Source organism: Ruditapes philippinarum, unplaced genomic scaffold (assembly GCF_026571515.1).
Source record: "Ruditapes philippinarum isolate M1 unplaced genomic scaffold, ASM2657151v2 ctg6418_1_1_1_1, whole genome shotgun sequence".
In the NCBI taxonomy this organism is placed as follows: domain Eukaryota; kingdom Metazoa; phylum Mollusca; class Bivalvia; order Venerida; family Veneridae; genus Ruditapes; species Ruditapes philippinarum.
The window spans coordinates 76665-89443 of record NW_026856728.1 but is presented as its reverse complement, the minus strand read 5'-3'; the positions used below and the strand labels follow the sequence as shown (position 1 = coordinate 89443).

Sequence of the window (12779 nt, the reverse complement as noted above, 5' to 3'; positions counted from 1 at the left end):
TTACTTAAATCTTTTTACTTTTCTTAAAATCTTTTCTTTTTTTTTTTTACATTTTTCGGTAATTTGATTCTTTAAAAAAATATTTTGACTCATTTGGAGGCATGCAGCTTTAACCTCTGACCCTGTAGTTTTAACGTCGACATTGATGATATAATAGTATGAAGAAAAATGCAAAATGGGACTGTATGTGTAACCTAAATATAGAAACAGATATACAATGTACATACATGCTTTTATATTAAATCATCAGATGATATATATTTTTTATTAACTATATAGATACTCGATGGTTCGTTGCAAGGATTCTCTTCTATATATAAATGATGGTATCGTGTGATTTTAGACATTTATAGCTAAACATTTTGGAATAATACACACAAAGAAAATTGTAATCTGTTTAAATGGATAGGTTATGTGTATTTCTTTTCAGTGGATTGATCATTTCAATGTCTGGTAAGATTTTGTTAAATTTAACAGTAACATTTGTTATGCACACGAAGCTAATTAGTTTGACCTAAAGCCCACGAAGTGTCAAGTTTTAATTTTCAGAATGTTTTAGAATCTTCCCACGCGACCAGTGCATACCAAGATCTTCTGGTACAACTTTACTGTCTAATAATGGTCCGCACTGTTCGCGATTTAGCCAGTACATATTTCGAAAGTTTCCGTTAAAAATAATCTGAATGTATTATCTAGACAGAAAGACGGAGAGAAGACACTTTCAGATATTAAGCATGTTAAGGGGTTATTCTGGGTGTCTTATGGGTGCCCTGCTTGGGTGTGTCGGGGGGCCGCGTCCTGTGAACGTTGCCTTTGCCTTGTTGATCTTTATTCTTGTTTTTTTTTTTATTCATTTAGCTGCTTAACGTACGGGTTTGTATTCAATTATACTACCCAATATTAGCACACTGAATCATTATAATATATATGGGGTTTGTTTTAAGTACACAAAACACATTGTCTATCTATTTGATTAAATTTGTTGATAACATTTGTCTTGGTGTGTTTAAATACATTTGATTGATTTTATTGAATTGTATGACATTTAATGTTAATTTATCAATTTGTAACTTGATATCTTTCAAAACTATATTGTACATTTGTAATTTACTTCATTGATATGTTTTTCATGAAAATTCTGTAATCGTTACAGAAACAATTGAATAATATAATAAACTATTTAAAATGTGTCCGAATTAGCAGGTGATGTTTTTTTTGTACATGTTACGACTATACACTATTTGTTACATGCAAGAAAGAAATTTTTAAATTTCTGTTTTTTGTCTGTTTGCTTTGTTTTGCTTTTTTTTTTGGGGGGGGGGGGGGATGGTGCCGAATAAAAGAACGCTTGTATTTTCTATTGCTGAACTGTTTTTGAAAGAAGATACGAGTTGGGATAACGCGATAGTCGAATGTACATGTATATACCTTTACATTTGTTATTTTCATCAATGTTTATCTTAATGTGTTTTTTCCCTGCAGAATCAAGAACAATCATTGTTATGCGGTCAACGTGCGGAGGAACTTACAGTGTACAGGAGGACGATCATTTATATTTCCATTATCTGGGCGTACCATTGCCACCAGACTGTACGTTTAGGGTTTCTGCAAGTGTTTCAAAGAGAGTGTGCTCCGAGTCTGAAAAGTTTGATGTGGATTGTGGTACACGGTTAGAATATTACCAAACCGGGTACAGTTCCTCTTATACACCGGATAAAGTAAGATGTTTTAGAATAAATTAATTTTTGAGATACAAGATTATTATTATCGTTGACATTTACCACCTTTTTCCCAAGATAATAAAATATTCAATATGCATATAAATGTCTTTACATTAGCACGGCAATTTATTCGTTTTAAACAGTGCCTGTTTTGACAAAGCAATACAAATTCACGCCACCGATCTATAAGTATTAACTTTCCTTGATACTATTACATATAATACCATTTCAAATGCGCCTTTCTCATTGCGATATTGAACTAAGGTCAGTTATCAATGTGTTGCAGTGGTATAGTTGTACAGACAAGCAGAGAAGTGATTTCTGTGCGGATACGTCAAAAACATTACATGTAGTGTTTAAAAACAACGCAACAAATACAACTTCCAGTGAAATAAAGCTGCAGTTGTCAATTAAAGAAGATGGTATGATATTTTGTATTGTAAACTGAATACACCTTACCTTTCTAATATTCCTCTTTTGCAGGACTACCAATAACAGAACAAAGCAAAGAAAATTTAAAGAAACGTACATCGCATTTCTAGGATTTAATGATCACATTATATAGATTATAATATTATACTTTATGAAAATTTCGAACTTCTTATATATCATACCTAAGTTCAATAAAGGCACGTTATCATTTAAAACTTTCATTTTTATATAATGTGTGAAATGATACCAACACACAATGTAAGCTATGACAACAGCTTTCCGCATGTACTCCAGGCACTTTCTGTTCCACTGACCTCTGTATATATATTTTGGATCTAGAACACTAAAAACAAATTTTAACAAATTTTAATTGGACAAATCAGAAAGAAAATGGAGAGTGTAAAAAAAATACAAGGATTGTTCTGATATTTCAGAAGGAGAAACCTTGGGTGACGCAGCTAAGTCTATAGCATATGTTATTATTGGTGTTATCATAGCGGTTGTTGTATTGGCAATCCTGACTACAGCCTTCTGCGTTTTCATATTTTGCCGTCGTCGACGACGCCAGAGACATGCGGGGTCTGTCTATAGAGCCCCATTGCCCACCGTAGCTACCACAATAATATCTGGTAATAATATTTATACATATGTATAATATTTGAGGTATGTTTAGAAATTTAGTTAAAACGACATTTTCGTGAGCATTTAGATAATATATCTAGTTACTATAATGATGAATGAAAGGATTATTTATGCTATTTTAAGTTAGCATTTGATATTTTTGCAGGCTGAATTCAAATAAATTTTTGTCACTCTTTGGTTTTCTTGTTTTCTTTCAGAATCGCCTTTGTAGCCGTTCTTTCGTCGGAAAAAATGTGAATAATGTTTATGCATCCAACCGACTACAGAGGGGCGAGATGTTTTTTTAATTTTATAGGATTAAAATTCACATTGTCCATTTTGAACTTTATACAGAAGTCAAATGACTGTGAAAGATTAATAGATGTATTTAAATAAATTTTGTTTATTCAAATGACATTGATTAGTTTTTAACAGATCGGAGTTCCATCAGGACGCCGCCCTTAAAAAGGGCGCACTTTTACTTCACTAAGTTTACGTTATTTGTTTTTGTAATGAAAATGTAAGCAGTTTAAGAAACACAACAGCAGTTGTCAAGTGTTGTGTGACAGACCGTACTTCACTTCAGCGTTGTTATATTTTTCTGGTCCTTCGGGATCATTGATGCCAGCACTATTAAGTGTTGAGAATTGAGTACCGCCGGTGCTAGGGGACGCGAGGGATGTTGCACACATTCATTATCCCTCATGTACAGACTCGATCAAACCGAGTCTGCAGTTTTCATGTAATTTTTTGCTGTTTTTAATGGTTCTGATGGATCACGTTATGCCCATTAATGTATACATATGACTTTTCAAGTTGTGATGCTTTGTCAAATATGTACGTCGCAGTAGGCTCCACCTAAATATTTTACTAATCGCAAAGTGAATTTCTTGGCAGACTACGGTCAAATTAATGCAAAACGCAATCTATACAACCTTAAAATATTTATAAAGTAGGGCCATTCACTGACCATTTAATCAAAAGTTTCTTACAGCAGTAATCATAAGATGCTATATGCACTTGTGTTCATTTTCGATTACTGAACGTTGGTGGTTCTACTCTGATGCCTGTTTGTCTCTGACATAATGCACACAGAGAGGCACCTGAGGTCTTTCTCCACCAGTAAAACTGGAAAGTCGCCATATGACCCATACTGTATTGAGTACGACTTAAAACTCAAGCAAAAGAAATCTCGAAAATAACTTTACTTCAATCATATTTGATTACATGCATACTATAATGAATCCGCACAGTTTATAAAACGTTGTTCGTACAATATAGTATTTATTTATCATTAAAGTATCATCCATACATTATACATATATATAAAACATAAAATACATGAATACTAAGACTGTTTATTTCTAAGAGGGCAACTCCACAAACCACCTTATCACAGTAGTTTTGGAGATTTGTCTCCCTTAACTACACACATTTCATATATCATTACCATTCCTCATGAGGTTTTGTAATATTTAAAAACAAAACATCAATATATAGTACAAGATAACAATGATATGGCAAATCAATCATATAGTTAACATAGAAAAACAACAAAAAACAAACAAACAAGAACAAAGGCTGCGAAAGTTAAAAAAAGTTTATTCAATGTTACATATTCGAAAAATGATATACAAAAAGTGTTGTTTTACAAAAGCACTCCCTCGACGAAGTTTCAAAAATTACACCAAGGGTTTGCCAAAATATATACATATTCACACTGAATACATAAATTTAACGCCTTACCTGCTACTTTTGAAATGACAGCGTTTCAACCCTGTACTAACGGATTAAGGGCCGTTTTTCAAAATGTGAAAAAAATCAAGGCTGTTCAGTTGGAATTTTAGTGCTATTTATTCCTCACTTTACTTGGGGAAACTATTCGACAAACTATGTATTTCCGATAATAATAATAATAATAATAATAAATAATAATAATAATAATAATAATAAAATAATAATAATAATAATAATAATAATAATAATAATAATAATAATAATAATAATAATAATTATAATAATGAAATTAATAATAATGATAATAATAATAAAAAAAACATGTACATACAAACATAATAAAATTATATACAGAACTTCCTAAAAACTAACTTTCAAAACAAAAACAATTCTTGAATCGGCCAGGACCTATATTTATATACACAGCGATTCAAGTATTGTTTAAAGTGTAATATAGATAATATAATATGTAGATATTAGTTTATAAATTAAACTTTAAAATATATTCAAGAATTTGAAGCAGCTTTGCTTTTAGATAATCTTTTCAAGAGAGGCAAATATGAATATTGCAGTTTCGTGACTTAGTTTCGATGTATCCCTTAAGTCATAAATCATCATTCATAAATAATTTAACTCCTATTTAAGATCCTTCATGGATAATAGATAAATAAGAACGACGATATAGGAGTGGCTACACCAGGTTCACTTTAATTTATTATTGCATAAATATACATTCATACATATCGACGACACTCACAACAAAATCACTTAACAGAAGTGAGAAGTGTGTCTGCATTAATATCAGCACATAATTATTTAAAAAGCCCCAATGTCGTCGATCCAAACATTCAAATTCCAAAACTTGTGGTTCCATTCTGTATGGCACACACAAATAAATGCATAATCTCAAAAAGTCTGAAACTCACTCAAACTTAGCATTCTTCTTTGCAATCGTAATCAAATGACAACAAAAATCATAAAATAGTAAAGACCAATGAAAAAATGACTTACAAAAAACCATTAATGGACATAATAAGACCTTATTAAGGATGGATTACATAAATGGGGAATATTGGAATGATAACATAAGAAGACGAAAGCATCAAGAACAAAAGATAACAAAAAAGTATTATCTTTTGTGCCATTTTCTTCATTAAAAGGAAGAAAAACAACATTATGGGAATTACTTTGACATTAAAGTAGCAAAAGAATATCCGAAAATTCAGATAACATAACTGTGAAAAATATAGTAAGAGAATCAACTGCTTAGACATCACCTTAATGTGTAAACTAGAAATACAAAAATACGTGTGCACATGTACAAACAAATACTGAAAATATACTCAGTTTGTATTCTCTACTCACTATGTCAAGGATGAAATACAAACAGAGAAAAGTTTTCTGTTTTGAAAGCTGTGGATGTCTCAAAAATTTCTTTAAATGTATGGATAAACAAGAAGAAGAAGAATTTCATAAGACACTTTTCTTTCATTCTTATCCTGTTTTCTTTGAAGAATATTTGAAATGCTTTGTGTACATTGCAAATTGAAACAGTCATGAATATATTCTGAGATATAAAATATGCTTAAACTAACAACAAGAACAACACTATGACGTAATCTTCAGTGCACCGTCTCTGTTATATGCAATGATTTTAAATTTAGCTACTACAATACAACAATGAGAAAACATAATGGTGAAAGGTATCACGTATTCACATTTAATTTCCAACGTTTTGTATTTTTTATGTTTACAAGTGCCAATTTTGCGAACTTGGTTATTATGATATGATATTAATTAATTATGAATTTTTGCAGTTTTTTATCACTTGTAATAACAACAAACGAGTGAGATCTTGAGAAACAGATTTGCCGGGGCAACTCCATACCTATCTTGTGCGATGATAAGATTTGGCCTGTTGGAGATATTTGAACAATGCCATGTGTTCCTCCACAGCAAACCAGGAAAGTGTCAGAAGGGCCAGTCGCTACACCACCTGGTTTCTGTATCTGATCATCCTTCACCACTACTCTCATGTTTGTCTTGATATCATATATGTTGACAGTATTTCCATATCTCTCTGTAATAACAATCTTGTTGCAATTTTCTATAAACGTACAAGCACTTGCGTTTAAAGAAAACATTTTGTTCGGAAATGTAATATCTAAGTCTTTTTCTTCACCCAAAAGGGATACGATGCGAACATGCCTTAGATCATTCAAAGTTCCTGCAATAAAGTGATTTTTGTCCTTTAGACATATAGAGTAATACATTGTGTTCACTTTACAAGTTTTGTCTAAAGTTATTTCATTTTCTTCACTTACTTTCAAAAAATCTATTTTGTAACAATCGCCGCTTGTTATTGCCACAATATCTTCAGTAACAGCAACAACACACTTAGGATGATACGATAAGTGATATGATCCTAATTTCTCAAGCTCCTCATTGTACCCTAAGCATTTCTTGTTGTAATTATCCACGGCAACCAGTCTTCCATCGGGTAGAAAATCTAATCCTGTATACAATGGTCCCTTAGCTTCATCCTCATTTTGTTCTATATCTATGGAAATAACTGGTACAAGCTTCATTTTAGCTTCTAATTCAATGTGAGTTGACCTGGTACATAGTCAGAAAGCGGTAGTAGGTGCATATTTAGTGTGTGATCAAAGTTGAAAGAAATAACCACGGTCTCTAAGTTCTGATATTCTGCATTGACTTTGTTGAAGAGATTTTTCGCATCATGCTGAATTTTCTTTTCTATGATAAATTGCTGGACCGATGTACTATTTTTATATACGTTATTAATGATTTCAAGGTTTTATGTTGCGTCAACTACGTATCCCTCATTCTTTGTTTGCTTCTTATTAAGTTCTGCAATAGTCTCTGTCTTCAAATCCTCAACCTCCTTAACAACAGAAGACTCCGAATCTTCGAACTTTTCAATAACTTTGTCTCTCATTTGCCTTATCGTTCCGGGTATTTTTTTAGCATCAAGTTGAACTTGCCCTTTTGACGAGATAATGGATTTTACAAGATACTCAGCATTCTCCTTTGCTTCTTGCCATTCTCCCTTTAAGCTTGAACCTTGAGAGGTAAACTTTCCGGCGATCTTCTGTACTTCTACAACATTATGACATTTACGATGATCAACAATAGCACAAGTACTGAAGCAAAGCTGGTCTTCATCTTCACAGAAGAATTCTAGAAGTTTGTGATGCTGATCGCATTGATCTAATCCTTTCATATCAAACATTGTTTCGCTTTTACTTCAATAATATTGACCAATTTGTGAGTTTGCAAGATGGGAAGCATGTCATGTACAATATGAAAGTGATCCTTAGTTATGTAGATGTTTCCTATATCACCTATGGATCTCTTCAGCGCATATGAAGCTCAACTGAATTTTGACCGGCAATTCCTTTATTTTTAGCCCAATGTCAATAAATGTTTCAATAAGGGTTTGTTTAAATATTAACAATCGTTTGGTGGTAAGATTTTGTGAAAACTATGTATTTGGAGTCCGTTTAGCGACATTTTCTTAATACGCATTGCATATTTTGGGCACACCTGAACCCACGACGGAAAGAATATCTCAATGAAGACTGCATGAAAATGAAGGAAAGCCAGGAGGTTAGGATCACATTTCGAATTTTTTAAATAAAAGCTTTGAATTTTATATAAGTATTCAAAATATTGAAAACTTACCCTGTGATTGGTATATTTTCTCATTTACATATCGAGTTATACTGCACATCTGGAGCAGGGGAAATTCACATATAGTTTTTACCGCTGCTCAATTTTGAGAACCATATGGGGTTCCATCCCCGTGTAGTAAATGTACTGGAAAATCGACACTTGGATTTTTCTGCGAAAATGTTCTGATGTATAAATGAATATATACAAGCCTTGTAAGGATTCATGATTATCTGATGGCGTTAAAGAACTACCTTCCTGAACGCGTTAAAGAACAACCTATTTCTTTCTTATAGAAAACAACCTGTCTTTTAACATTATAAATAATACTTTCCATGTGTCATTATAGTTCTACCTTACAAATAATGAGACAATGCTACGATTACTGTTTTTTTTTAATTTTTATGTTATTTGCAATGTTTTAACTAAGATAATTTTGTTGTTCATTTTGTCAGTATCTTTAATAGTTTCAGCACTCTCCCAGGAACAGGTATGCAATTTTAGACGGTGGTAATGGGCATGAGAAATGCTGCACTTTCCATTGTCTTATATGAATAAAATCCTATACACAATGCAACCGAGTCTATAATTATTAACTATTTTAGTATTTGGCCCTCAAGCAGAAGCATATGCTCTGTAGCAACTAATAAAAACTGACATTTCCATAATCTAAGTGTCTGGTCATTTGGGATCATTCATTGAAATACTTTTAGATATACTATTAGTTCTGAGGATTGAGTATTGATTGAACCTGTGCTAGGAAGCTTGCAAGACATTGCGCTATAAATTTTCCCACTCTGTTATGAAAAGACTTAATAAAACCGAGTTTGCAATTTTCACCGTGTTTGTTTCCATTGCTTACAAAAGAAATTCCTTTCTAACTTTAAATCTGTTTTAAAATGTCAAATATTAAAATGCTTGAGCGCCTTAATGTTTATAAAAGCAGTTCAATTAGATCTAATGATCTATTTTATTTCCTGAAACCATTATTAAGTACGATTGAATCTAGAACTAGTATCTGGGACGATTGTTTTTGGCACCATTTTACCGGCAAATCAATTGTAGTTTATACAAGTATAACGGAATATGATTTTTATGTCGGTTTTGTGGAAGATTGTACTTTACACCATTTACAGCAGATTTCAGCACATCAGAGCACATATGGCGACACGGGTTTGTGATACTCTTTTTTATATATGAACTTTCTAAATAAATTATTCGTAATTAAAACATTTTTTTAAAGATCTGAATAAGAAAATTGTTTGTAAATTGTTATCGCTTCAAAGCTCAAATTATATTTATTCGTTAAAGTTGTCAGTGTTGGGTTTTGATATTTCATAATAAATTATTTGAAAAAAGTAATATTTAAATGTTTGATATCAAGACGCCTGTAAAACTTGTGAACCGTTCGCCCCATATGTTACCATCTGCAGGATAAATATGTTTGACCCAAACTTCATCACCACTATTCAGTTGTGTTGACACTGTAACAGAACCTTGTTCGTGAATTGCTGAATTTCCTATACCATAAGCTTTTGCAAGGGGAGTGCCGTTTTTTGTTATCTGGGCATGCATCATTGCATCAGCGGAAAGAACTGAGATAGAAAATAGATATATTCCAGCTTTTGGTGCAATGAATAACCCATGTTGATTGTGGTATCCTCCGCCAACGTTCAGTAAAATTGTCTCAAATTTTATGTTTTCATCTGTTCCTAGATGATTTATCACTCCCCTATCAGACACCGCGTGAAATGCTACTGGACCCTCTATATTTGCTACTAAACGTTCCTTACTACTTTTTAGATGTTTCTTATCCTTGATAGGAATTGATACGCCATTGACCACTTGTTTGCTCTATTTAGATTTCTTGGCTTCCATTGTCTTATTCTTTGGTTGTGTTTTATATACGTAAACATGCAAGTCATTTGCCTGATTGACGATTGTTTCAGATATGTCTATGGCAGCTTGTAACAACATTTTTTCCGGATGATTATTTGGTACCTGAAGTCGATTGCTTTCTTCTTACAATTTACTCAGATTATGATGAAGTTTTGGAAATCTTTCGTCATTTTCTTGCCAAGTACTGGAAAGTTTAGCTACGTCTTTCGTGAGGTTTTCAATAGTGAGTTTCATGACTTTCATATTTTCTTCCTGGTACCCAAGTTGTTTAGTCAATCGCTCAATTACTATGGTTTTTTCTTTGTCTAAAATGTAAGGCATAAAATCCTCTATTAAAGATAGGTAAATTGTTTAGCTGTTTACCAAAGTTTCTTAGTTTAAGCAAATTTATTGTGGCTCGATTGCTAAACAAGTTCTTGCAACTTATATTAAGCACATTTGAGTCCGCTTCCTGGAACTAACCAGTAATAGTGCTATATGAGAAATCATGATCGTTACCCGAGTAGGGCTCGAACCCATGATCCCTTGGTTGAGAGGCAGACACCTTAACCCTTAAGCCACTGCTGCCATTCACAATTGCTTGTTCATGTAACCTTAAGTGAAAATTGTATATACTGAACTTCACCAGGAGTAAGTCGCTTTAATAATAATTTGTTAAAATTTAAGGCAGTATTTCATTAACAAAATTGTTGCTTAGTGATCAACGTATGTCACAAACATTTTGGTAATTTATGGTTGCTATTGATGATGTTGTACTTGATTATAGTTATATTTTAATCCTCCTTTCAATTAAACCATATAGTTTAATTAAAATCTGACACTCAATATGTTAACAAATCAAACACAACAGTGACAAATGTTCTTCTAAGATGAAAGAAAATAAAGCTGAAACGTGTCAACATACCTCTCGTTTCTAGGATTTCCATCCTTTGAATCAATGTCAAGGTCACGGAATCGACATAGCAATAAGAAAATGGTATTATAAGTAACAGAAGAAAGAAGCTTTTCGTCTTACTTGGTCCCATTGTCTTACTTTCATAAGATAGGAATATAAAGACGAAATCATCAACGAATTCATTCACTTACTCTGATAAGGCAACCTAATTTAGATAAGTATACATAAACGTAACTTTGTGATTTTTACTAGTACAATATTTTGTATTAATAGAAAAAAAATATGTACATGTATATATGATATTTACAAAATATTTGTATTATTATTTGTTTTGCATTAGGCAAAAATTTTAAACGTAAGGTGGATGTCACAATAATAATGTTGCTTGAACTATCTAAGATTTCTGAATCACGTGATACGATATGAATATTTTACTGGAAGAATACACAAAGAGTGTTGAAACACAAGTTTACTATAAAATGTTTAGAACGATTTCTTTGTTTCCTGTCCACGTTTGACCATAAACGTGTGTGTGGATATTCAAATTGTTCTTGGTGATCATACCTCGACTTTTTCACTGAAAACACTTCGCATTAACAATAACATTAGTCCCAGACACTTTGAACGATATTGACTGACTATTCAATTCACGTCTTCATATCTCCTAATTTTAAAGGAACTCCACTGAGGTTTTTTGACATGATAGGACTCAAAATATTTTTTCCAGATAAATGTACCATTTGATGTAAGTTTAGACCACTAAAAATTTCAGATCATTCGCACACTTCGTTTTTTCCAGGATAATTATTCAAATTGTAAAAAAATGACCCAAAATGAAAAGCGTTTAAACGCTTTTCACTAAAATCGGGCTAAGAAAAGCATAAAAATACGATTTTCAATTTATTTCAAAGTATATTTCTTAACTATCTTTGCATATATTTCTGTTTAAAGTGCTTTAGCTGATTTATGTAAGAAATTCAAATGCTATGTATTTAGGTTTTCAAACCTCAGTGGAGTCCCTTTAATGATGGATATATCTAGCTAAACAATGTTAGTTGGTCATGTCTGCCCAATTTGCATGATAAAGATTCATTAGTCCTGATACATATATGTTTGTTAAATTAATACTTAATACAGTGTCATCATTCTTTTTCTATTGCGTTCGACTCGGAAAACTATGAGTATTGTACAAAGCATGAATGAAAGAGAACGCTTATTTGGAAACATAGCAAAGATCAGTAACAAGTTTTCAATATACAGTGACATTAGGGATGACTAGGCATTGGAACAGTTTAATCTTATTAAAGAATGTCCTAAACGACCTTGACCAGCTTTTATATCTTGACCAGCTTTTAATTTATTACAAACTGTGATAAACACTTGATTAATTGAGCCGCGTCACGACACAACCAACATAGTGCGTTTGCGACCAGCATGGATCCAGACCAGCCTGCGCATCCGCGCAGTCGGATCAGGATCCATGCTGTTCGCTTACAAACCCTATTTAAATAGAGAAACTTATAGCGAACAGCATGGATCCTGATCAGACTGCGCGGATGCGCAGGCTGGTCTGGATCCATACTGGTCGCAAACGCATTACGTTGGTTTTGTCGTGACGCGGCTCAATTATGTTTTAGATTCTGCACTAACTGACGATGGCTGACAGCATTTTATAAAGTCCAAAGCAGATTTTACTTGGGTATTATAGGTACACTGAGAAAACGACTTTGTAATTTTGAACATTGTTTTTTTAAGTATGATAGATCTAATTAAAAAATTAT

General features: G+C 32.5%; 2 protein-coding genes across 4 annotated transcripts; one reads left to right on the top strand and one right to left on the bottom strand.

The window, feature by feature from the left end:
* The first annotated feature begins 126 nt into the window (after window positions 1-126).
* LOC132747492 (uncharacterized) lies at window positions 127-2838 on the top strand. 3 transcript variants are annotated; one of them, XM_060736891.1, is made up of 4 exons: window positions 127-219; window positions 1483-1718; window positions 2008-2143; window positions 2588-2838. In XM_060736891.1, exons 2-4 carry the CDS (start codon window positions 1503-1505, stop codon window positions 2806-2808), a joined length of 573 nt encoding a protein of 190 aa, XP_060592874.1. In that variant the 5' UTR covers window positions 127-219; window positions 1483-1502; the 3' UTR covers window positions 2809-2838. The 3 variants fall into 3 exon arrangements, with proteins under 3 accessions (XP_060592874.1, XP_060592873.1, XP_060592875.1); XM_060736890.1 differs by lacking the exon at window positions 127-219 and adding an exon at window positions 226-453; XM_060736892.1 differs by lacking the exon at window positions 127-219 and adding an exon at window positions 1107-1203.
* A 4491-nt stretch (window positions 2839-7329) lies between these two features.
* On the bottom strand, window positions 7330-7764 carry LOC132747494 (zinc-binding protein A33-like). Its single transcript, XM_060736893.1, has one exon. It carries the CDS (start codon window positions 7762-7764, stop codon window positions 7330-7332), a length of 435 nt encoding a protein of 144 aa, XP_060592876.1.
* Window positions 7765-12779: the final 5015 nt, after the last annotated feature.